Here is a 24,842-nt window from a genome sequence, read left to right on the forward strand (position 1 = left end):
GGGCAACCTTGTCAAAAATCAGTTGGTCAAAAATATATGGGTTTATTTCTGAACTCTCATTTCTTTTCCATTGGTCTTTATGTCTTTATGAAAGTACCATGCTCTTTTAACTACCGTGACTTTGTGGTAAATTTTGAGATAAAGAAGTGTGAGACCTCCAACTTTGTTCTTTTTCAATATTGATTTTTCTATTCGTGGCCCCTTGGAATTCCATATGAATTGAGGATCAGCTGTACAATATCAGCCAAAAGGCTGATGACATACTGATAGGGATTGTATTGAATATACAGCTCACCTTGGGCGTTAGTGACATAGTTAATGATATTTAACAATATTGCATCTTCCTAATCCATGAAAACAGGATGTCTTGCCATTTATTTAGGTCTTATTTAATTTCTATCAGCAGTGTTTTTCTTTAAATATTTTTGTTGGCAAATCTTCACACACACATGCAGTCGGTACATGGTGTACAATCAGTGGTTCACAGTATCATCACTTAGTTGTGTACTCAGCACCATGATCATTTTTAGAACATTTGCACCACTCCAGAAAAAGAAATAAAAAGAAAAACTCATGCATCCTATACCCCTTACCCCTACCTTTCATTGACCACTGTATTTCCATTTACCCAATGCATTTTACCTCTTATACCCCCTATTATTTATTTACTTTTATCCATATTTTTTACTTATCTGTCCATACCCTGGATAAAAGGAGCATCAGATACAAGGTTTTCACAATTACACAGTCACATTGTAAAAGTTATATCATTAGACAATTGTCTTCAAGAATCAAGGCTACTGGAACACAACTCAACAGTTTCAGGTACTTCCCTCCAGCCACTCCAATACATCATAAAGTAAGAAGGGATATCTGTATAATGCATAAGAATAACCTTAAGGATAACCTCTAGACTCAGTTTGAAATCTCTCAGTCCCTGAAACTTTATTTTGTCTCATTTCTCTCTTCTCCTTTTTGGTCAAGAAGGCTTACTCAATCACATGATATGAGATCCCAGGGAATTCTGGAAGCTCTGTCCCACATTACCAGGGAGATTTACACCCCTGGGAGTCATGTCCCATGTTTGGGAGGGGCATGGCAATGAGTGCACCTTCTGAGTTGGCTTAGACAGAGGGGCCACATCTGAGCAACATAATAGGTTCTCTGGGGGTGACTCAATCATAATTTTAAATAGGCTTAGCCTATCCTTTGCAGGAATGTTTCATATGGTGAACCTCAAGATTGAGGTCTCAGCCTATTGATTTAGTTGCCCCATTGCTTGCAACAATAATCAGAAATTCTTCAGATAAGGAAGTTGGCTATTTCCTTCTTTCTTCCCAGTCCCCTGAGGGGACTTTGCAAATACTTCTTTATTCAGTGCCCAAATTATTCTAGGATATATCAGGGCACCACACTGACCTGGACAAACCAACAAAATCTCATGACTTATTCAAGATTCCGTGTACATATAGTGTTCAACTGAACTGACCATACAAATTAAATTAAGTAATGTACTACCCAAAATATAAATTTTTGTCAGCAGTATTTGGCTTTTTTTAGTGTACAAGTCCCTTACATGTCCTTGGTTAAAATTTCTAGATATTTTATTCTTTTAGATGTTATTGTGTTCCAATGGATTTTTTACAAAGGTGCAAAAGCAATTCAGTGTAAGAAGTTTAAACTTTTCAACAAATGGTGTTGGAACAATTGGTTATTCATAGGCAAAAAAAAAATTAACCTCAATATAACTTACCCCTTATTCAAAATTAACTCGAAGTAGATCATAAAGCTAAGTGCAAATCTCACAACTATGAAACTTACAGAGGAAGACATAGGATAAAATCTTCATGACTCAACTTAGGTAAAGAGTTTTTAGACCTTACACGAAAAGCACAGTCCCTTAGAAATTTGATAAATTTGACTTCATCAAAATTTAAAACTTTTCTCTGTGAAAGGCAGCATAAAGAGAATGAAAAGACAAGATGCAGTGTGAGAAAAAAAATATTTGTAAGTTACATAACTGACAAAGAACTTGTATACAAAATATATTTTAAAAATCTCTCAAAACCCAACAGTAAGAAAACAAACTCCATAAAAAATGGGTAAAAGATTAGAACAGACACTTCACCACAGAAGATATGTGGATGGAACATAAACATGAAAAGCTGCTGTTCTAGTTTGCTAGCTGCCAGAATGCAATATACCAGAAACGGAATGGCTTTTAAAAGGGGAATTTTAATAAATTGCTAGTATACAGTTCTAAGGCCATGCAAGTCTATAAAAATGTCCAAATTAAGGCATCAACAAGAGGTTACCTTCACTCAAGAAAGGCCAATGAAGTTCAGGGTTTCTCTCTCAACTGGAAAGACACATGATGAACATGGCAACATCTGCTAGCTTTCTCTCCGGGCTTCTTTCATGAAGTTCCTCCGGGGACGTTTTCCTTCTTCATCTCCAAATGTCTTCGGCTGTGTGGGCACTCGTGGTTCTAAAAGGGGACTCTCCTCAAAATGTTTCCTCTTTAAAAAGATTTCAGTAAACTAATCAAGACTCACCTGGAATGGATAAAGTTACATCACCCTGGAGATAATCTAATCTAATCAAGTATCCAACATACAGTACTGAATGTGGTTTAAAGAGATGGCTGCCTCCACAAGATTGAATTAGGATTAAGCCATGGCTTTTCAGTGTACATAAATCCTTACAAACCAGCACAGAGGCTCAGTATCATTAACTATTTGGGGAATGCAAATTAAAACAATGATGAGATTCCACTACATTTTTGTCAGAATGGCTAAAGTTTTTAAATCTAACAAGTGCTGATGAGGATACAGAACAACTGGTGGAATGCAAAATTGTATTGCCGAGAGAGAACCAAGACGGCAGTTTAGCAAGGTGTGGGCTTTCGTTCATCCTCCAGAGCAGCTAATAAATAGCCAGGAACAGTACAGAACAACTGCTGGGGTCTTGTCAGTGACTGGACACTCAGCATACCCCAATTTGGACCAGCCAGACCAGCTGGGAGCCCACCCAAAACCCTGAGTTCCCTAAAACAAGGCGGCCAGCACCCCTCCCCCACAGGCTGCCTCCCAGAGGGGAAAGTAAAGGGACTTTACTAGCAGCAGGGGCTGAGCACAACCAAGCACAATTGTGGAATTAGTTCACAAATTTTCTCTACTAAAAATAGGCCCGCAGCTCAGCTGAACCTCGAGTAAAAGCAGAAGTCACTGGCTTTTGCCCTTGCACAGAGGGGGCAGGGCTGACAGAAAAAGAAAAAAGAAAAAAAAACAGAGGTTTTTTTTGGATCTGAAAAGGTCTGGGCCCTGAATGAAAGGAGGGGGCACATAGGACCTGGAGATACACAGAGCAATGTACCAACTTAAGCTCTTGATTGGCAAACCCGAGGAATGAGGGTCCTGCTCTGAAAAGGATTTGTCTCTTTCGATTTTGTGGCTCTGTTTCTATAGCATGACTACTCTTTGGATACAGCTGCAAGGCTTCTCGGGCTCCAACTGCCCCAGGCATAGGCAGAATTAAACTTGACTGTTTGTCTGGAGCCTGTGCTTTCCCCTAGGGAATGGATGGGGCCAGCTCAGACAGAATCCCTCCTTCAAGGAATTCAGATCCCAGGGTCTGGAAAAATGAAGCAATTAAAGCCAGCCTACAACCTCCCCTCTGTCTTGACCACTCCCCAGGCAGGGACAGTCTGCTGAAGTTAAAGGTACCACATCACCTTAGCTGGTGGGACCCACAGGCAGAAAAGTGCCACATACTGGGCAGGATAGGAAAAACAGAGTCCAGAGACTTCATAGGAAAGCCTTTCAACCTGCTGGGTCTCACGCTCAGAGAAAACTAATGCAGGTGACTCTTTCCTCCTGAGAAGAGACCAGCTTAGTCTGGGAAATCTGTCTGGGCTCTATAATACCTAAGTAGACCCTCCAGGGGTTGGTGAGGGGGAAGGCACTTCCAGGGATTAGTGAGGGGGAAGATATGGCCCAGTCAAAGGAACAAACCAACAATTCAAATGAGATACAGGAGTTGAAACAATTAATTCAGAATGTTCAAACAGACATGGAAAACCTCATCAAAAATCAAATCAATGAATTGAGGGAGGATATAAAGAAAGCAAGGAATGAACAAAAAGAAGAAATCAAAAGTCTGAAAAAACAAATCACAGAATTTATGGGAATGAAAGGCACAGTAGAAGAGATGAAAAAAAATGGAAACCTACAATGTCAGATTTGAAGAAGCAGAAGATAGGATTAGTGAACTGGAGGATGGAACATCTGAAATCTGACAAGCAAAAGAAAATATAGGGAAAAGAATGGAAAAATATGAGCAGGGACTCAGGGAATTGAAGGACAACATGAAGCACATGAATATACATGTTGTGGGTGTCTCAGAAGGAGAAGAGAAGGGAAAAGGAGGAGAAAAACTAATGGAGGAAAGTATCACTGAAAATTTCCCAACTCTTATGAAAAACTTAAAATTACAGATGTGAGAAGTGCAGCATACCCCAAACAGAATAGAACCAAATAGACATACTCCAGACACTTACTAATCAGAATATCAGATATCAAAGAGAGAGAATCTTGAAAGCAGCAAGAGAAAAACAATCCATTCCATACAAGGGAAGCCCAATAACACTATGCACAGACTTCTCAGCAGAAACCATGGAGGTGAGAAGACAGTGGGATGATATATTTAAGGTATTAAAAGAGAAAAACTGCCAACCAAGAATTCTATATTCAGCAAAATTATCCGTCAAAAATGAGGGGGAAATTAAAACATTTTCAGACAAAAAAATCACCAAGAGAATTTGTGACCTAAGACCAGCCCTACAAGAAATAATAAAGGGAGCACTAGAGACAGATAGGAAAAGACAGGAGAGAGAGGTGTGGAGAAGAGTGTAGAAATGAAGACTATCAGCAAAGGTAAAAACAAAAGAATTAGATATGACAGATAAAATCCATAGAAGAAAGTACTGCCCATAAAGTAATAACACTAAACATTAATGGATTAAACTCCCCAATCAAAAGACATAGTCTGGCAGAATGGATTACAAAACAAGACCCACCTATATGCTGTCTACAGGAAATGAATCTTAGATCCAAGAATAAACATACATTGAAAGTGAAAGTTTGGGAAAAAATATTTCATGCAAACAACAATCAGAAAAGAACAGGATTAGCTGTACTAATATCCAACAAATTAGAATTCAAATGGAAAACAGTTAAAAGAGACAAAGAAGGACACTGTGTATTAATAAAAGGAATAATTCAACAGGAAGACATAACAATCACAAATATTTATGCACCGAGCCAGAATGCTCCAAAATATATTAGGCAAACACTGAAAAGAGAAATAGACACATCCACCATAATAGTTGGAGACTTCAATTCCCCACTCTCATCAATGGACAGAAGGACTAGACAGAGGATCAATAAAGAAACAGAATTTGAATAATACAATAAATGAGCTAGACCTAACAGACATTTATAGAACATTACACCCCACAACAGCAGGATGCACCTTTTTCTCAAGTGCTCATGGATCATGCTCAAGGATAGACCATATGCTGGGTCACAAAGCAAGTCTCAATAAATTTTAAAAGATTGAAATCATACAAAACACTTTCTCAGTTCATAAAGGAATGAAGTTTGGAAATCAATAATAAGCAGACTGCCAGAAAATTCACAAATAAATGGAGGCTCAACAACACACGCTTAAACAACCAGTGGGTCAAGGAAGAAATTACAAGAGAAATCAGTAAATACCTCGAGGCAAATGAAAATGAGAACAAGACATATTAAAATTTATGGGATGTGGCAAAGGCAGTGCTAAGAGGGAAAATTTATTGCCCTAAATACCTATATCAAAAAAGAAGAAAGGGCAAAAATCGAGGAATTAACAGTCCACTTGGAAGAAGTAGAGAAAGAACAGCAAACTAACCCCAAAGCAAGAAAAAGGAAAGAAATAATGAAGATTAGAGGAGAAATAAATGAAATTGAGAACATGAAAACAATCAAGAAAATCAACAAAACCGGAAGTTGATTCTATAAGAAAATTAATAAGATTGATGGACCCTTAGTGGGGTTGACAAAAAGAAGAGAGAGGATGCCAATAAATAAAATCAGAAATGGAAGAAGAGACATAACCACTGACCCCACAGAAATAAAGGAAGTAATGAGAGGATACTATGAACAATTTTATGCTAATAAACTTGACAATGTAGATGAAATGGACAACTGCCTAGAAAGGCATGTACAACCAACATTGACTCTAGAAGAAATAGACACCCTCAACAAACCAATGACAAGTAAAGAAGTTGAATCAGTCATTAAGAAGCTACCCAAAAAGAAAAGTCCAGGACCAGATCGCTCCATATGTGAATTCTACCAAACATTCCAGAAAGAATTAGTACAAATCTTTCTCAAGCTCTTCAAAAACATTGAAGAGGAGGGAAAGCTACCTAACTCATTCTATGAAGCCAATATCACCCTCATACCAAAGCCAGACAAGGATATTACAAAAAAAGAAAACTATAGATCAATCCCTCTAATGAATATAGATGCAAAAATCCTCAACAAAATTCTTACAAATCAAATAAGCAGCACATTAAAAGACTTATAGACCATGACCAAGCAGGATTCATGCCAGGTATGCAAGGATGTTTCAACATAAGAAAATCAATTAATGTAATATACATATCGACAAATCGAAGCAGAAAAACCACATGATCATCTCAATCAATGCAGAGAGGCACTTGACAAAATTCAACATCCTTTCCTGTTGAAAACATTTCGAAGGATAGGAATAGAAGGGAACTCCCTCAACATGATAAAGGGAATATATGAAAAGCCCACAGCTAATATCATCCTCAATGGGGAAAAACTGAAAACTTTCCCCCTAACATCAGGAACAAGACAAGGATGTCCACTGTCACCACTGTTAGTCAACATTGTGTTGGAAGTTCTAGCCAGAACAATTAGACAAAAAAAGAAAAACAAGGCATCAACATTGGAAAGGAAGAAGTAAAACTCTCACTGCTTGCCGATGATATGATACTAAATGTTGAAAACCCTGAAAAATCCACAGTAAAACTACTAGAGCTAATAAACGAGTACAGCAAAATTGCAGGTTACAAGATTAACATTCAAAAATCTGTAGTGTTTCTATACACTAGTAATGAACAATCTGAAGGGGAAATCAAGAAATGAATTCCATTTACAATTGCAACTAAAAGAGTAAAATATTTAGGAATAAATTTACCTAAAGATACAAAAGACATATACAAGGAAAATGACGAGAAATTGTTGAAGGAATTCACAGAAGACCTAAATAAATAGAAGAGCATACTGTGTTCATGGATTGGAAGACTAAATATAGTTAAGATGTCAATTCTACCTAAATTGATTTACAGATTCAATGCAATACCAATTAAAATCCCAAAAATTTACTTTTCAGAAATAGAAAAACCAATAACCAAATTTATCTGGAAGGGCAGGGTGCCCCGAATTGCTAAAAGTATCCTGAGAAAGTAAAATGAAGTCGGAGGTCTCACACTACCTGACTTTAATGCGTATTATGAAGCTACAGTGTTCAAAACAGCATGGTACTGGCATAAAGATAGATATACTGACCAACAGAATCAAATAGAGTGTTCAGATATAGACCCTCTCATCTGTGGACAATTGATATTTGATAAGGCAGTCAAGCCAACTCGCCTGGAACAGAACAGTCTCTTCAACAAATGGTGCCTAGAGAACTGGGTATCCATATGCAAAAGAATGAAAGAGGATCCATATCTCACACCGTATATAAAACAACTCAAAATGGATCAAAGCCCTAACCTTAAATAGACCAGAAAACTTTTAGAGGAAAATATAGGGAAGTATTTTATAAATTTTATAATAGGAGGCAGTTTCCTAGACCTTACACCCAAAGCATGAGCATTGAAGATAGAAATAAATAAATGGGAACTCCTCAAAATTAAACACTTTTGTGCATCAAAGATCTTCGTCAAGAAAGTAAAAAGACAGCCTACACAATGTGAGACAATATTTGGAAATGATATATCCGATAAAGGTCTAGTATAAAGAGATTGTTCAACTCAACAACAAAAAAACCAGACAACCCAATTACAAAATTGGCAAAAGACTTGAACAGACACTTCTTAGAAGAGGAAACACAAATGGCCAAAAGACACATAAAATGATGCTCAACTTCCCTGGCAATTAGGGAAATGCAAATCAAAACCACAATGAGACATCATCTCACACCCACCAGAATGGCCATTAGCAATAAAACAGAAAACAACAACTGCTGGAGAGGCTGTGGAGAAAGAGGCATGCTTATCCGCTGTTGGTGGGAATGTCAAATGGCACAACTGCTGCGGAAGGCAGTGTGGCGGTTCCTCAGGAAGCTAAGTATAGAATTGCCATATGACCCGGCAATACCATTACTAGGTATCTGCTCAGAGGACAGGAGGGCAAGGACACAAACAGACATTTGCCCACCAATGTTTATAGAAGCATTATTTACAGTTGCCAAGAGATGGAAACAGCCAAAATGTCCATCAACAGACGAGTGGCTAAACAAGCTCTAGTATATACATATGATGGAATATTATGCAGCTGTAAAACAGAATAAAGTTATGAATTATGTAACAACATGGATGGACCTTAAGGACATTGTGCTGAGTGAGATTAGCCAAAAACAAAAGAACAAGTACTGTATGGTCTCACTGACATGAACTGACATTAATAATAAACTTGGAGAATTTCAGTTGGTAACAGAGATCATCAGGAGCTAGAAATAGGGTAAGATATTGGGTGATAGCAGCTGAAGGGATACAGACTGTGCAACAGAACTGATTGTAAAAATTCAGAAATGGATAGCACAATACTACCTATCTGTAATACGATGATGTTAGAACACTGAATGAAGCGGATTGTGAGAATGATAGAGGGAAGAGGCCTGGGGACACAAATGAAATCAGAAGGAAAGATAGACGATAAAGACTGAGATGGTATAATCTAGGAATGCCTAGTGTGTATAATGATAGTGACTGTACAAATTTTAGAAATGTTTTTGCATGAGGAAGAACAAAGGAATGTCATTACTGCAGCGTGCTGAAAATAGATGGTAATTAATATTTTAAAATTTCAACTTATGTGTGAGACTAAAACCAAAAATGTTTATTTGGTACAAAATTTATATTTTGACTAGCGCATTTCCTAATATAACTTATGTGGACAGCTTAATCGAACACCATAGTACTTGGAACCTTGAGTAGGGCATGAGATTTTGTAAGTTTGTCCAGAGTGATGGCCTGATAAATCCCAGAGTGATTTGAACAGTGAATAAAAAAGTATTTACTAAGTCTCCTTTGGGGAATGGTGAAAAAGGGGGAAAATTCAGCTTCCCTGAGTGGAAAATTCTTGATATTGTCACAAGCAGTGGGGACAACCAGAGCAATAGACTGAGCCCCCAATCTTGGGGTTTGTTCATATGAAACTTAACCCCGGAAAGATAGGCTAAGCCTACTTAAAATTAGGCCTAAGAGTCACCCGCAAGGGAACGTCTTCTATTGCTCAGATGTGGCCTCTCTCTCTCTCAGCCAACACAACAGGCAAACTCACTGCCCTTCCCTCTCTACGTGGAACATGACTCCCAGGGGTGTGGACCTTCCTGGCAATGTGGGACAGAAATCCTAGAATAAGCCTGGACTCAGCATCAAGGGATTGAGAACACCTTCTGGACTGAAAGGGGGAAGAGCAAAATGAAACAAAATAAAGTGTCAATGACTAAGAGATTCCAAACAGAGTTGAGAGGTTATCCTGGAGGTTATTCTTATGCATTAAGTAGATATCACCTTATTATCCAAGATGTAATGGAGAGGCTGGAGGGAACTGCCTGAAAATGTGGAGCTGTACTCTAGTAGCCATGTTTCTTGAAGATAATTGTATAATGATAAAGCTTTCATTTTGTGACTGAGTGATTGTGGGAACCTTATGTCTGATGCTCCTTTTATCTACCTTGTCGACGGGGTAAAACATGTGGATTGAAAGTGGATGGATAATAGGGGGAACAAATGTTGAAGTGGATTTAGTCAATTGAAATGCTGATGGTCAGTGAGAGGGAGGGTTGAGGAGTGTGGTACGTATGAATTTTTTTGTTTTCTTTTTATTTCTTTTTCTGAATTGATGCAAGTGTTCTAAGAAATGATCATGATGTTGAATATACAACTATGTGATGATATTGTGAGTTATCGATTATATAAAAAGAATGGAAAGATCATATGTTTGTGTTTGTGTGTGGTTATGTATCATAAATAAAAAAATAAATAAATAAAATTGTATAGTCACTCAAGAAAACAGTTTGGCAATTTCTTATAAGGTTAAACTTACACTTATCACATGACTCAGCAATACCATTCCTAGATACTTAACCCAGAGATTTAAATGTATGTTCACATAAAAGCCTGTACGCAGATGTTTGTATTAGCTCTATTTACAATTGCTAAATCCTGTAAACAACCAAATGTCCTTCAATGAGTGGAAGAATAAAGAAATCATAGTACAGCCATATAATGGAAAACTACTCACCAATAAATCAGAACGAATTATCAATACATACAGGAATAAAAATGAGTCCTGAAGGCCTTACGCTGAGTTTAATAAGCCAGTCTCAAAAAGTTACCTACTGTATGATTTATTACATGACATTTTGGAAAAGGTAAACTACAGGGATAGAGAACAGAGAAGTATTGCTAGAGTTTAAGGGTTGGGGGAGGTTTTGATTACAAAAAGGCAACACCAGGGAATTTTGGCTGTGATGTAACTCTTCCAAATCCTGGTTGTGATGATGGTTACACGAGTCCATACAAGTCTCAAAAGTCTCAGAAATGTACACTATCTATGTGAGTGTGTGTGTATATCTTGATTACAATGGTAGTTATACAGGAACATAACCTTTTAAAAACTCGTCAAGCACTTGAAGTGTATGAATTTCATTGCATGTAAGTTATTCTTCAGTAAAATTGAATAAAAAAAAGAGAACTTCCCCATCCCAGCCCCACTCCTTAAAAATACTATTTACAGTTTAGTGAACATGTAAGCATGTAATATGAAGAATTTTTCAGTGCATAAATGGGGTCATTGAATACAACATATATTGAGCTTCATATTGATTTTTTTTACTTAAAGGTATTGGAAGTTTTTTAAGGTTCCTGACAGGCTATATATGTACATATATGTATATGTATAAGTTTTATATGTAAAATGTTTATTGATTGACTATATTTCCAGTATTATTATTTTATGCCATTCTGTGATGTAACATCATTTATTTAACCAGTCTCCTACTCTTGGATATTTAGGTTGTTGCCAAGCTTTTCCTATTACAAGTCATGCTGAAGTGAGCAGCCCAATATTTACATCCTTTTGCAAGTATATTGATAAGATAAATTATTAAAAGTGGGATTACTGTGTTACATGGTATGCATAATTTGATTTTTTATAGAAACTGGAAGAGTGCCCTCAGAAGGAATAGAGCTTTTAGAATGAGACATAGGTGCATTTTATAATTTCCCATCACAAATCCTTGAACTCCTGTCTCTTACAGGATCATGCGGATATTGAGTGGAAGTTTGCAAGGACAAAGCTTTGGATGAGTTACTTTGATGAAGGTGGCACTTTGCCACCTCCTTTCAACATCATCCCCAGTCCCAAGTCATTTCTATACCTTGGTAACTGGTTCAACAATACCTTCTGCCCCAAAAGAGACCCCGATGGTAGACGGAGAAGGCACAACCTGAGAAGCTTCACAGTAAGGGTTTTCAAGATTGTTTCTTTTTTAAAATAAAACTATTTCCTACCTTCCCTTCTAGTAAAAACTCCCTATCCGAAGCATCATAAAGTCATTCTGGCCTACAGAGGCTTTGGGAATTTGTCAGGCAGGCACTCTGGCTATTCTGCAGTCCTACTATTTTAAAATATGTTCCAGTGGAGGGAGGGCAGGGGGGTTGGGGAGCTGGGAGACTGCCGATGTAACTTCTTTATCCATTTTAAATTATAGGAACGGCATGCTGACAGTCTGATACAGAATCAACATTATCAGGTAAAGCTTTCTCACAAAGAATAAGCACAATAGTTCTTGGCCAGTTCTGTGGAGTAAAAGCAAAATCTACTCTGGCTGTCTGGACATAATCCCTTCTGACTGAGTGTTCCAACCCAAGTCTTGAAGAGCATGCATGGATCCGGGCAGCCGCAAGACCGAAGAATATGCCAGGCACAGAGTTAGACATGAATTTTATTAAGACTTACGAACAGGAGAACATTCTTCCTAATGGTGGCTGGTTGGGAAATGGAAGTTAGTGCTCCACAGAGGGGGCAGGGTCTGCAGGGGCTTATAAGGGTTAAGGAAAAGGATGTGGGAAAAGATTTTCAGCAGAGCTCATGACACAGGGGTTTGGAGGGTTTTTTTTTATCAACAGGGATCAGGGAAGGGAGTTTTAATGCTTTGTTTATGATACCATCTGTACATTCACCACCCTCCTCCTTGAGGACACGTGATGACCTTTAACTTCTGCCCTGGTCATTATAGGTGGCTACATGCAATAAGTTATCTCAATATAGAAGTGGGGCCTGGGCCGTAGGTCTCCACAATTCCACCCCCACGTAGCAGACTATGTTGACCGTAGGACAGACATTTCATCCACAACAGCAGTATAAGAGACAACACAGCATTAGGAGTTCCCCACACAGAGATAACAACCCCACAAAGAGATGTCACCTTGGCCAAGAAAGGGAATTAAATCATTTAGACAAGCCCCTTGAGATTCTTTTCCAGATTCTCCAATGTGCTGAATTCTGCCATACTGGGACGATATTCCACACAGTCCAGTTCACATGGGTCACAGTCCAGTGAAGGCCAGTCGTGCCTGAAGATGGCAAGTCCGTGCAAAACCAACGTTGGGTTCGATTGTGGGCATGCGTTACTGCTGAAGCCCACTGTTGGAAGGTGTTTGCTAGGGCGCTATGGGCAAAACAAAAAAAAAGATCTTTATGGGGAACAATAAAGGGTCTAACAATACACATGCTAAAGTTTCATTTGGTTGACAACACGGTACTAGGCAGAGGAACATTTTGGGAAGATTTTAAATATCAGATATTTTCCCCTTGCAAATTTTGAGAGTCCTCCACCTTGACATTGTTAGTTATACATAAGGTTCTCAAGGGAATAAGAAGCCCTGAGCTAGTGTCAGATTACAATATTTTGGGTGATGCCTATATCCTATGGGCTTAAGATCCCCAACCAGTATGGCTGCATAGGCCAGCACTAAAGACAAAGAACTTCATTCTCCCCTATTTGTATGGTCTGAGGCATAGGCAAAACAAATTACCATTCCACCTATAAAGCAGCTAACCCTTAAACTTAGAATTTAGTTCTCAGAGCCTGCATTGATCCTACATTAGCATTTCAATAGGAGCTGGGGCTGCAGCTCCCAGCATTGCATTCAAGCCAGTTAAGGCCTGATAATAGAGTTTCTTAGTCCACTGTTGCAAGGACCTCTTACCATCTTTTAGCTGTTCCTTTAACAGGCCATTCATTCTTTCAATAAGGCCTGCACCTGTGGGATTGTAGGGCAGATGGACTGTCCACATGATGTCGTGATCCATGGCCCAGGCTGGCCTATCTGTCAAAGAAAGCATTCCCCTGATCACTGTCTGTTATAGCACTCCTTACAGAGCACTCATCCAAACATCTGATGGTGGCCTGCTGGTTTGCCTTCCCCACCGGGAAAGCTAACATCAGTGGTGTAGCCATGTCCATGGCAGTAAAAGCATACCTCTTCCCCTCCAAGAGCAGAAGGGGCCCAATGTCGTCCACTTGCCACAAGGTCACTGGAATTTGTGACTGACCAATGTGTCCCATCTGATGTGGTAGTTTGTGTGGTTGATTCAGGGAGCATGAAGGGTACTCTCTAGTGATGTCCACTTGCTGCTGGCACCTGACTGGCAGCTGGAACTGCTGGGCCAGACACCACAGAGTTTGATAACCTCAGTGCCTGCTTTTCTGATGAAGCCATTCCATTGTTTCCCTGTTTTCAGCTGTGCTGCTCTGTATCTCTGTGAGTGCATTGCCTCCATATTACCAGGTAATATGTTGGGTATGTGGGCAGGGACATGATAGACAGTTACATTCTGTCACTGGCAGGTATCCTAGATGTTTTTCCACAATTCTTATCCTTATTCCATAGGGAATGACCTATGACTGCCTATTGTTCTAGGTTGCCTTCCAGGTCATAAGGCCTTTGTAAACAGCCCAGCTGTTGGTACAGATAGTTATCATATCTCCTGGTTTATGTACTATTATTATCCACACTGCTTTTAACTTAGCCCATCGACTGCTTTGCATAGCACCAGTCTCCCACCATATGGTGTCAGTACTGGGTTGTACTGCCACAGCTGTCCATGTAGGAGGCTGCCCTCTAGTGGACTCATCAATGTACTAAGCAGACTTGGGAATGGTACCTGTGCCTTCTATAATGACCAGTTCAACAGCTATTTCAGGTGCAACGACTTTACTATTGAATCTTCTGTATAGGACACTGTTCTAAGAATCCCATGCATTTCTGCACTCAGAGGGCTATTTGTATTGAAAATGCTGCACTGTGGCAAGTAGGTTTTCCATTTGCTCAGTGTGCTCAGTTGGGCACTGCCAGAGCATGGCTTAGAAGCTGTTGGTTATCCACTCCTGAATAGGGATGGCTGTTTTTAAGGTGACTGGGCATCTTGGTTTCAGTCCTCTATCTGTAATAAGGCATTATATGCAGTATACAATTTATTTTCCAGGAGACTATTTCTCAGTTCTGCCCCTTTCTATAATTGTGACCAAAAGACAAGGGACATTCGTTTAGAATACCGCCTCTGCCTCAGACCCCACCCAAAGCCAATATCAGTGCTGGCTACATCCAATTTGCCAGGGCGAGTCTGGATGCACACCCCACCCAGTGCTTATGCTTGTACTATTTCCCTTTCTTGCCTTTTCAAAAGCAGCCTACTGGAGGTCCTGCCAATTCCAAGTATGATTTTTTCTAATTAGCATATACAAAAGTTTTTACATTTGGGCTAAGCGAAGAACAAAAGGTTTCCAATACCCCAAAACCCCAAGAAAGCCATTAGTTGTTTTGGTGTACGTGGCATAGGAAAACATTGTACCTTATCATTTATTGCAGAAGGAATAATTTTTGTCTTACCCAACCATTCAACACCTAAGAATTTAACATTGCAGCCAAGGCATTGCAGTTTGTTATGAATAACTACCAATCCCCAACTCTCAAGGGTGAGGTAACAATGAACCTGAGGCTTCTTTTAGTTCTGAAAAACAGTTACTGATTAACATGACATACCAATTTAATGAAATAAATTTACACATGAGCGACTTTTCCATTTAGTCAAATCCTTTGTCACCAGGCTGTGGCAGATGGTCAGGCCATATAAATAGCCTTGTGGGAGTATGGAGAAAGTCCTTTGATCTCCTTCCTAGATGAAGGTGAAAGCAGGTTGACTGGCCTTATTTAAGGCAAGTCAACTAATACTAAACAAAGTATTAGTTAAATCTAAAAGTGATAATGAAATAATTGAGTGCTAATTTCTTATAATAAAGACATAACCTTTGGAACCCCTGCATACAGGTGGTGTTACTTTATCCTTTGCTTCTCAAATGTCTTCTAAATGACACACAGTGGCTTTCGCTGCTTGTTCAGCCTTGGTAGCCATTCCCAGGGCTCCTAACAGGGCCATGCTATGTCTGCTGCTATTTGGTGGTCTCCTTTCTTCTTACGGGAAATATAGTTGTCCTGCTATCTGTTGCAAAACAGTTAACAAGCCCTCCGGAGTTTTCAGGACATCCCCATACCCTCGCAGTGATCCCCATTCATCTAGGAGGGCAGCTACCACTCCCCGCATGAACAAAAGAGGCCAATTTTGGATTTACCCCCAAGAATTCTCCCTTCCCAAGACTCATGCCCACTACAGCAGGGGCTGCTTGGTCTCCTGGCTGGCTCACTAATTGTTCCAATCTAATTCTTGAAAAACATGGGTCAGGGCAGCCGAGACCAAAGAATATACCAGGCACAGAGTTAGACATGAATTTTATTAGGACTTACAAATAGGAGAAGATTCTTTGCAATGGAGGTAAAATGGAAGTTAGTGCTCTGCAAAGGGAGTAGGGAACTGCAAGAGTGTATAAAGGTTTAGGACAAAGGTGTGAGGACAGAGTTTCAACAGGGTCTCATGACACAGGGTTTGGAGATTTGTTATCAACAGTGATCAAGGAAGGGGAGTTTTAATGCTCTGTTTACAAAACCATCTGTATATTCTCTCCCACCCCCCACCTCCCTGAAGAGATGTGATGACCTTCAGCTTCTGTCTCAGTCATTGTAGGTGGCTATGTGCACTCTCAATATGGAAGGAGGACCTGGGCCCTAGGTCTCCACCCTGGAGTAGGACACTTGGAGAGGTTGAAATTCTTTAAAGGCTGAAGTATTTCAGAGTGGAATTACCTGATTTGTAATCTTGTTCTCTGACATTTAACACTGCCTCAGCTTGATCATCAACACCCATGACTTAGAAAGCTGTCTTCTTAGAGATTAAAATAGAGTGTGTTGTTGGGCACTCAACAAATATATATTGAATACCTATTATGTGTCAGACACTATGCTAGAACACTAAATGAAATTGCTGTGAACAAGATCTTTCAGCCTTTATAAACTTTATTTTCTAGTAGAGATGAAATACATTTTTAAAAAATCATTGCATTGAGATGCTGTGCTATACATATATAATCTGGTATCTCCCTGGAACTTTGGGTACCTGTTTGGCACCTAAGACTCAGAGTTGGAGTTCTGCAGCTCTGAAAGTCAGCATTGTTACATACAACAACTCTTAAAGAAACCAGAAAAGATCAGGCTTTAATTAGAGATAAGAACAAAGCTGATCGGACTGGGACTAAAGTGAATCAGAATGCAGGGATAAGGATGACAATGTCTGTATTTTAGTACTTCACCTACTGCATGAGACCAAAGGAAGTCTCAGGTTTATTTTGTTCAAAACCTAAATTTTCTGTAGCACGTAATCTAACTTAACCTGTCCGGATAGCTAAACAAGTTAAACACATGAAGCCCAGAATGAGAATGAGGGCTTGTAATTCTGTATAGCCTAATATAATATCCAGATATATCCCAGAGTATGTTGGGCAGTTAATTAAAATGTATTGGCAGGGCGGTGCAAGGGTAGCTCTGTGGTAGAAGTCTCACCTGTGATGCGGGAGACTCAGGTTCATTTCCTGGAGCCTGCACATGCAAAAAAAAAAAAAAATGTATTGGCAAAGTCCCTTGAGGGACAAGAGAACAAATATGAAACTATTAAGCTTTACACTGGGGAAACCCCTGATACTATCTCAAACACTGGGGACTCCCAAGTCAATAGGTGAAGCCCTTGATCTTGAGGCTTGCTTTTGTGAAGTTTATTTCTAAAGTTGAGAACCTAAGCCTACCTATAGTTATGCCTAAGAGTTACTTCCAGAAAACCTCTTTTTTGCACAGATGTGGCCTCTCTCTAAGCCCAACTCTGCAAGTGAAATCATTACCCTCCCCAATGTGGGACATGACATCAGGGGTGAAAATCTGGAAACGTGGGACATGACTCCCAGGGATGAGTATGGCCCAGGCACCGTGGGATCGATCATGCCTTCCTAACCAAAAAGGGGAAACAAAATGTATCAAAATAACATATCAATGGCTAAGAGTTCAAATGGATTCAAGAGGCTATTCTGGAGGCTACTCTTATGCAAGCTTTAGCTAGATATTGCTAATTACCATGCTTTGCCAAACCTCAACCTAAACCTTTTCTGTTAACCCTAAAGAACACCTAGGGCTCTATGTGTGATTCTACAAAAGTTTCATGTACTAAGATTACTTAGATGGGTTCTAGGCCAGATACGTCTTGAAACCCAGAGGGACCAGCCTCTCCAGAACATCAACAAAACACCTTTTATAAGGAATAAAATTTATTTGCGTAGGAAATAAATAATTTTTAGCAGTTAATAATAAAATTCTTTAATGTATTCAGAGATATAAATGTTCAGAAATTTCTGTTCGATTTAAATAAAATATTGGACATTAAAATCATTTACAAGTATTAATTAGTGGTTAGAAGATATAACTTACTGTGAAGAAGAATTACAGAGTGTTATGGGACTATATAGTAAGTAAGTAAGGAATATATAATAGGAAGACACTAATCTCAATGAGGTAAATGCTTATCTGAATTTTAGGAACTTAGGTCTTGAATTACAAACATGACTTTAATCAGAGTAGATAAGCACTTCAGCATTTTAGAAAAGCAATTAATCTAATAAACATTAGGACATTTTTTTCTCACCAGCCAGAAAAATAACTTAACTTCCAAATGTTGGAAACATTTCCTGAGACTAATCCTCGCGAATTACAAATAAGAGACTCCTCTCTCTCACCTTCTTGATCAAAATAAACCCGAAGTATGAAAATATTCTGCCAGACTTGGAGGAAATTCGTCCCTACAGATTTTACAGGTCACTTCCCCTAGCTTTGTTCCTCCTCAGCCATAAGTAACAAGAGAAACAAAAAATACAGTATTTAGTAGATAACCTTTCTCTCCCTCTCCTGCCTCTGACCCTCATTATTTTCACAATAATGAGTCTTAGGCAAGACTCATTGCCTTCATTTTCTATTTCACGATCCTCAAAAAAAAATTGTTTCATAGGCATGTCAGTGACTTCTTCAAGTTCACATAGTAACAGAAGTAATAAATGTAACATTGGCTATGACTAAATTAGAATGAAGTAGAATTGAATCCTAATTTTGCCATTAGTTATGTGACCTCGAACGAGTTACTTAACCTAACTGAGCCTCAATTTTTTCATCTATAAAATGGGGATAATTTAAAACTTAACTCATAGTGTTGTTGTTAGTATGTATGCCTGCGTTTGTGTGCGTGTATATTTATGTTGCCTGGCATGGTGCTTAACACGTTGTGATAAGTAGTAGATATCTCATCACCACAACTAATAACAATGCATAGTGACCATATGTGTGCCATTCCTCTAGAAGTTAAAGAAAAAGAGGTTGTCACTGTAAATGAGAAGTGTAGATTAACTCTGAGAAAAATATCTTGACAATATAAATTAATGGACATTGAAATCAGCAGACCTAGTGACACCAAAGAATATAAAACTCTATAAATATAAAACGAGGAAAACTCTCATTTTACTAGGAATGTTAAAGCTTAATCTGGCCTGAAGAGAAAGGATATTGACTACAGACATTCAAAGATTATTTCACTCCCATTATTCTATAAATGTGAATCCATGTTTACCTTATGCGTGGATTTAAATTTTTCCTTTAGGATGAATTTAATTACACTTGCTCACTCTGCCACCAAATTCACTAGATGCAAAATGATTCTTCATTTGACTGATAAACTGATTTTTTTTTCAGAAGTATGGCTGGATCTGTGAGGATTTTCTATTTCAAAGTCTGTTTTATTTCCTGTATAGGTTTATTATTTACTGAGAACCTGAGAAGGAAACTGAATGCCTATTCATGTTTTTGTTTAATTCCAGGAAGTTATTAGGAATTTAGTCAAAAGATATGTGGCTGCTATGATAAGAAATTCCAAAACAAATGAGGGACTGACAGAAGAAAATTTCAAGGTAATTTAATCATTAGGTGGTTTAATTTCTCATTTCTTAAGCATCATTTAATCATCAGTGTTTGAGATTTCTGGAGATGGAATTTCACCTGCCTATACAGTATAGCAAAAATAGCTACAATTCTTATTCTCTTAGAATTGTCTGTTATCCAATAAATGGAGAGATTTTACCAATGTCTGTCATACCACAACCAGTTTCATGAATAAAAGTGTGCTCCTATGCATTCTTTTAACATCTGGGTGTTTTTCAGTGTTGGAATTGAGTGCTTTAAGTGATGATGCAAGGATGTTTGAGGTGGGGCAAGATAACAAAGGGAAATGCATGGAGACTCAGAGGCCTTCTTAACTTAAAAGACCCTCAAAATTCTATTATTAAATCTAGTGTCTTAGGAAACCCTACCATTGTAATTTGCCCCCCTCCCCTCACCAGGATATATTTGGCAATGTCTGGAGACATTCTTCTTTCAAAACTGGTAGGGGGAGTACTACTGGCATCCTGTGTATAGAATTCAGTGATGCTGTTAAACATCCTACTATGCACAAGACAACCCTCCACAAAAGGTAATTATCCAACCCAAAATGTCGATAGTGTTGAGGTTGAGAAACCCTATCCTAGAGCACACATACACATACACACACACATACACACACACACAGACACATTTTCAAAGGCAATAGGAAGGTTGTTACCCTAATGGGCAAGCACTCTGCTAGGAAGATATAACCAGCTCCTATTCTTGAGTGAAAAATAATATAGGGTGACTGAATATCCTAACAGAGTAAACAAGGGTACTATGGAAACACTTGTGAGGAGGGGCATGCATCTGGAACTTAGTGGAGGTGGGGGTAGGGGTGAAGCCAGGCTTCTCAGATAAAGTGATATTTAAACTGAGGCTTGAAAATGAATCAGATAAGGGGAAGTTGGGGAGAAGAGTATTCTAGACAGAGAACAGCATAGACAACGGTCCAGAGGCAAGAGAGAATATGGTTCTATATAGCTGGATAGTAGATAGCATGGAGCGAGCAGGAAAAGGAAATGTTGTCAGGTACCAGGTCCTGAAAGACCCTGTAGTCTATTGTATGGCATTTCAACTATTTCCTAAGGTCAGTGACAAGTTATTAAAGAGATTTAAGGAGGGAAATGACATGTTCAGCTTTAAGCTTTCAAAAGATTATTTTTAAAGAAACAATCTAGGAATCTAGGCAGCTGCTTAGAAGAAATTTCATAGGGATTTGAATTAACGGAGCCCTGTCCCCAAATAGCAGTCTCACCACCTGACATCCCACTTACCTAGTTTCATTCGTCTGAGTCTTAAAAGATTTTTCCTCTTCCATAGTCCTTCGATATGCAGACGCCTATAAGAGCCAGTGCCCTAATCTAATACCTTAATTGTTAGTGAACATTTTAACAGAGATTAGTCTGGTGCTGTCTACTTGATACAGAGGTGCTTAAATCAACTTTACCAATTGCATAATTTTTCTAATGGCCAGCCCAACTAAAAAAATTATGATGTTTCTCTTTTGCTTAAATAATGTGAGATTTTCCTGGTTGTGCATGTGTTTTGTTGTCTGCCATTAGGCAAAACCTGGAACATTCCAATAATGCCAACTTTGAAGTGATGTCTTCTCTCTTACCCTAGGAATTAAAGCAGGACATCTCCAGCTTTCGATATGAAGTGCTTGACCTTTTAGGAAACAGGAAACACTCAAGGAGAAGCTTTTCTACAAGTAGCACTGATGAACTCTCTCAGAGAGATGATACCAATGATAGCAGTGGTGGGGCTCGGGCCAAATCCAAGAGTGTCTCTTTCAATTTAGGCTGCAAGAAGAAGGCCTGTCATGGGCCACCTCTCATCAGAACTATGCCAAGAGCCAGTGGCACTCCAGGAAAATCAAAGTCTGAGTCATCAAGCAAGCGCTCCTTCATGGCTCCTCCTCTCAAGAAACTGGGGCTCCTCTTCTCCAAGTTTAATGGTCGTATGTCTGATCCCAGTTCAGAGCCAATGTACACAATTTCTGATGCAATTGTTCAGCAGCACTATATGTGGCAGGACATTAGATATTCTCAGATGGAGAAAGGGAAAACAGAGGCCTGTTCTCAAAGTGAAATTAACCTCAGTGAGGTAGAATTAGGTGAAGCCAGGGGTTCTGCTCAGAGTGAATGCCCTCTAGCCTGTTCCAGCTCTCTTCATTGCGCATCCAGCATCTGCTCCTCAAATTCTAAACTTTTAGACTCCTCAGAGGATGTATTTGAAACATGGGGAGAGGCATGTGACTTACTTATGCACAAATGGGGCGATGGACAGGAAGAACAAGTTACAACTCGGCTCTAAATCAAGCCCCTATCACCTGTTCTGGAACTCAACAGAAAATGTATTAATTCCTTGCTCTCAGAAGTGACTTAGAATATGATTCCCTCACTGCCCCCCTAGAAAGGAGAGTGATACCCACTCCTATTATTTTCACTGTCTTTTATAACCTCATTCTCTACCTTCTTTTTGTTTTGTTATTATTACTATTATTTGCCTTTTTATACCTACAAGCACTAAGTTCATTTTCACAATCAACTGAAGGGATGTTTGCCTCTAAACAGCAGAGGTGCAGTCGGATGCTTAACCTTTTGCTTGGCTTTTCGTACCCTTGCTTCCTTGAAGCTCCAGGTGCCACTTTGCTATTGTTGCTGCTGCAGATTCCTGACCTTCCTCAGGATCTCACACCATTTCCCCACAGGGCTGAGGATGTGGTCAACATTTCCCACCAGCTATCAGATAAGGCAAACTAACCTGCCTATCTGCTGTCCTTCAGTGCTACACGCTGCCCATGCTGGTTCAATGAACAGCATTAAAGGGAGACTGAATAGACACCAAAGAATTGTCAGCTTGTGGTTTCTAGGTATAACTGGCCTTTTAACACTACAGCTTCTCCTTATTATGGGGGCTGTTGAGTTTTGTTTGTTTCTTAAAGATGTGTTAAGTTTCCTAATGTGTGCCAATGAGAAATTTACCCCACAGTATATGTCACATTGAGTAAGTTAGGTGAATTCCTTTCCTATGTTGGTACATTTCAGTTCATTTACTATATTTAAAAATTTGATAGTATCAAAATTAGTATTTAGGATGTGTACTATTTAAAAAAAAAACTTCTGCAATCTAATCAACAGTTACTATATCTCATACATTGGCAAGAAAAAAAAGCTGGCTGGTATATTTATAGGATCCTGACTACCGTTGACAGTTTTAATCATTGCTATCAAAAGCATTTCTAAGATAAAAGCCTGGATTTGAAAATATTTTTATCAGAAAAATGACATCTGGGGTATCAAAATTTGAAAAAGAGCATCTACATTTAAATTAATTACTTTCTGAAAAAAAAATCACAACAAAACCATTTTAGATCTAGATTACCTAACTTCAGGTTGCAGTTTTAGTATTCATTGGGGGCAGTGGAATTGCATATGTAAACCTACATTAAATAACATTAGCTACCCTAGTGGATTCATGGAATATAAACATGATCTAAATTCTGTCTAAAGTCTACTGTCTTCAAAGGAAGCTGCATTTATACATCCAAACAAATTATTTCTCACAGTTTAAGAGTCTCTCATCAGAATACAAAGGTTCAAGTTAAAAAATTATGTCCATAATACAGATCTGATAACCACTGCAGGATAACTTGCTAAACAAGGGTGGTTTTTACCAACATTAGCAAAAGGTATACCCAATTTATACTCTAACTTACGACCTGAAGCAGCCCTGCGTCTGGGTCCCAAATTAACAGTATGTAGCCTAGCAAAGTAAGAGAGTTAGTTAGGTTTCACCTTGTTCTTTTAAATGTCAACACCAATAGGAATCCATCTAAATTTATGTAATTTCTGGTAAAAGTAAGTGAAACAAGGAGTTTCAACCAATGCAAATATGCCTCCAAAGTAATGTTTGGCAGCGTAATTTGTTCTTTGGATTGATTCTTGCCTCCATCCCTAGCATGATTGATGGCCATAATGCTCCACATGGAGAGGAAACAAATTGTAGGGTGGGGGTGGGGTGTTGAAGAATAAAGTTAAGGTCCAAGAAAAGGAGACCAAGGAGTTTAGGTCAAGCTGTATCAAGATCCCTTTGGCAAGAGGTTGTTCCAAACTTATTTCCTGATCCTATCTGATGTAATAATTTACTCAAATCTAACTTCTACCCTACTTGGCTAAGTGGGAATATCACATATAACCCTGACATTAACAGGTTACTTTCCAGGAAAGTTTCTAAAGTTACAGATCCAACTTCTCCAATTGTCAAAATCACTATGAATAATTCATAGAATCTGGTATATTGTTAACTCGCATTGAAAGCACTGAAAACCAATTCATGGCCCTATGTTATAAAAACAAAAAATGTGTCTTTTTCACAAAGTATGCACTTTCAGTAACTTAGGTGTAACTGCCCTGGCAGTTACTTCATCAATTTGTCAGATAACAAGGATAGCCAGACTTGGAGCCATGCTCCAACATATTGAAGTTTGCTCTCAGTTATGTCTAAAAAGAGAATATGCATAAATTATAGTAGCCAATCTCTACTACTGAAAAAACCTGTATTTCAGGGACACTACATTTCTTTTCAGATTTTCTCAGGTTGTCATCTTTGTGATTTGGACTTAAGATTACACCAGGCATGCTGAGGCCTCAGAGAGGATGGGGGTTAAAAGCTTAACAGCTTTTAAAATTATTTTAACTTCCATGTTGGTGACACCAATATTATTCTTAACTCTAACTCAATAGAAATTGGGAAAAGAAAGAGATTTGTACTCAACTCTCTACTTTCTAGATCAGCTACTATAAAGACAGGTATTTCAAATTAAAATGCATAATTATGTCCTTTGGCCACAGTAAAAGCACAAGCCAACTTGAAAATAAATTCATGAACATAAAAAGTTAGAGATAGAAGAGAACCTTAAAATGATCCATTCTATTCCAACATCTTATTTTTCAGATGGAAAAAAAGATGAAAAAATGAGACCCAAAGAAAGACAATGACTTGCTCAATGTCACAGAGCCAGTCAATAAAAAAACTGGGACTACAATGCAAATCTTCAAGA

The 24,842-nt window shown here is 38.6% G+C and overlaps 1 protein-coding gene across 1 annotated transcript in view; it reads left to right on the plus strand.

The window, feature by feature from the left end:
* TRPC5 (transient receptor potential cation channel subfamily C member 5) overlaps positions 1 to 22,675 on the plus strand; it is a 197,966-nt gene extending 175,291 nt beyond the window's left edge. The window contains exons 7-10 of the mRNA XM_077146516.1: positions 11,629 to 11,832; positions 12,082 to 12,123; positions 19,672 to 19,761; positions 21,401 to 22,675. Coding sequence (XP_077002631.1) covers positions 11,629 to 11,832; positions 12,082 to 12,123; positions 19,672 to 19,761; positions 21,401 to 22,093 — 1,029 coding nt within the window. The 3' untranslated portion in view covers positions 22,094 to 22,675. The remainder of the gene's footprint in view (positions 1 to 11,628; positions 11,833 to 12,081; positions 12,124 to 19,671; positions 19,762 to 21,400) is intronic.
* Positions 22,676 to 24,842: the final 2,167 nt, after the last annotated feature.

This window comes from Tamandua tetradactyla, chromosome X (assembly GCF_023851605.1).
Source record: "Tamandua tetradactyla isolate mTamTet1 chromosome X, mTamTet1.pri, whole genome shotgun sequence".
NCBI classification, from domain to species: domain Eukaryota; kingdom Metazoa; phylum Chordata; class Mammalia; order Pilosa; family Myrmecophagidae; genus Tamandua; species Tamandua tetradactyla.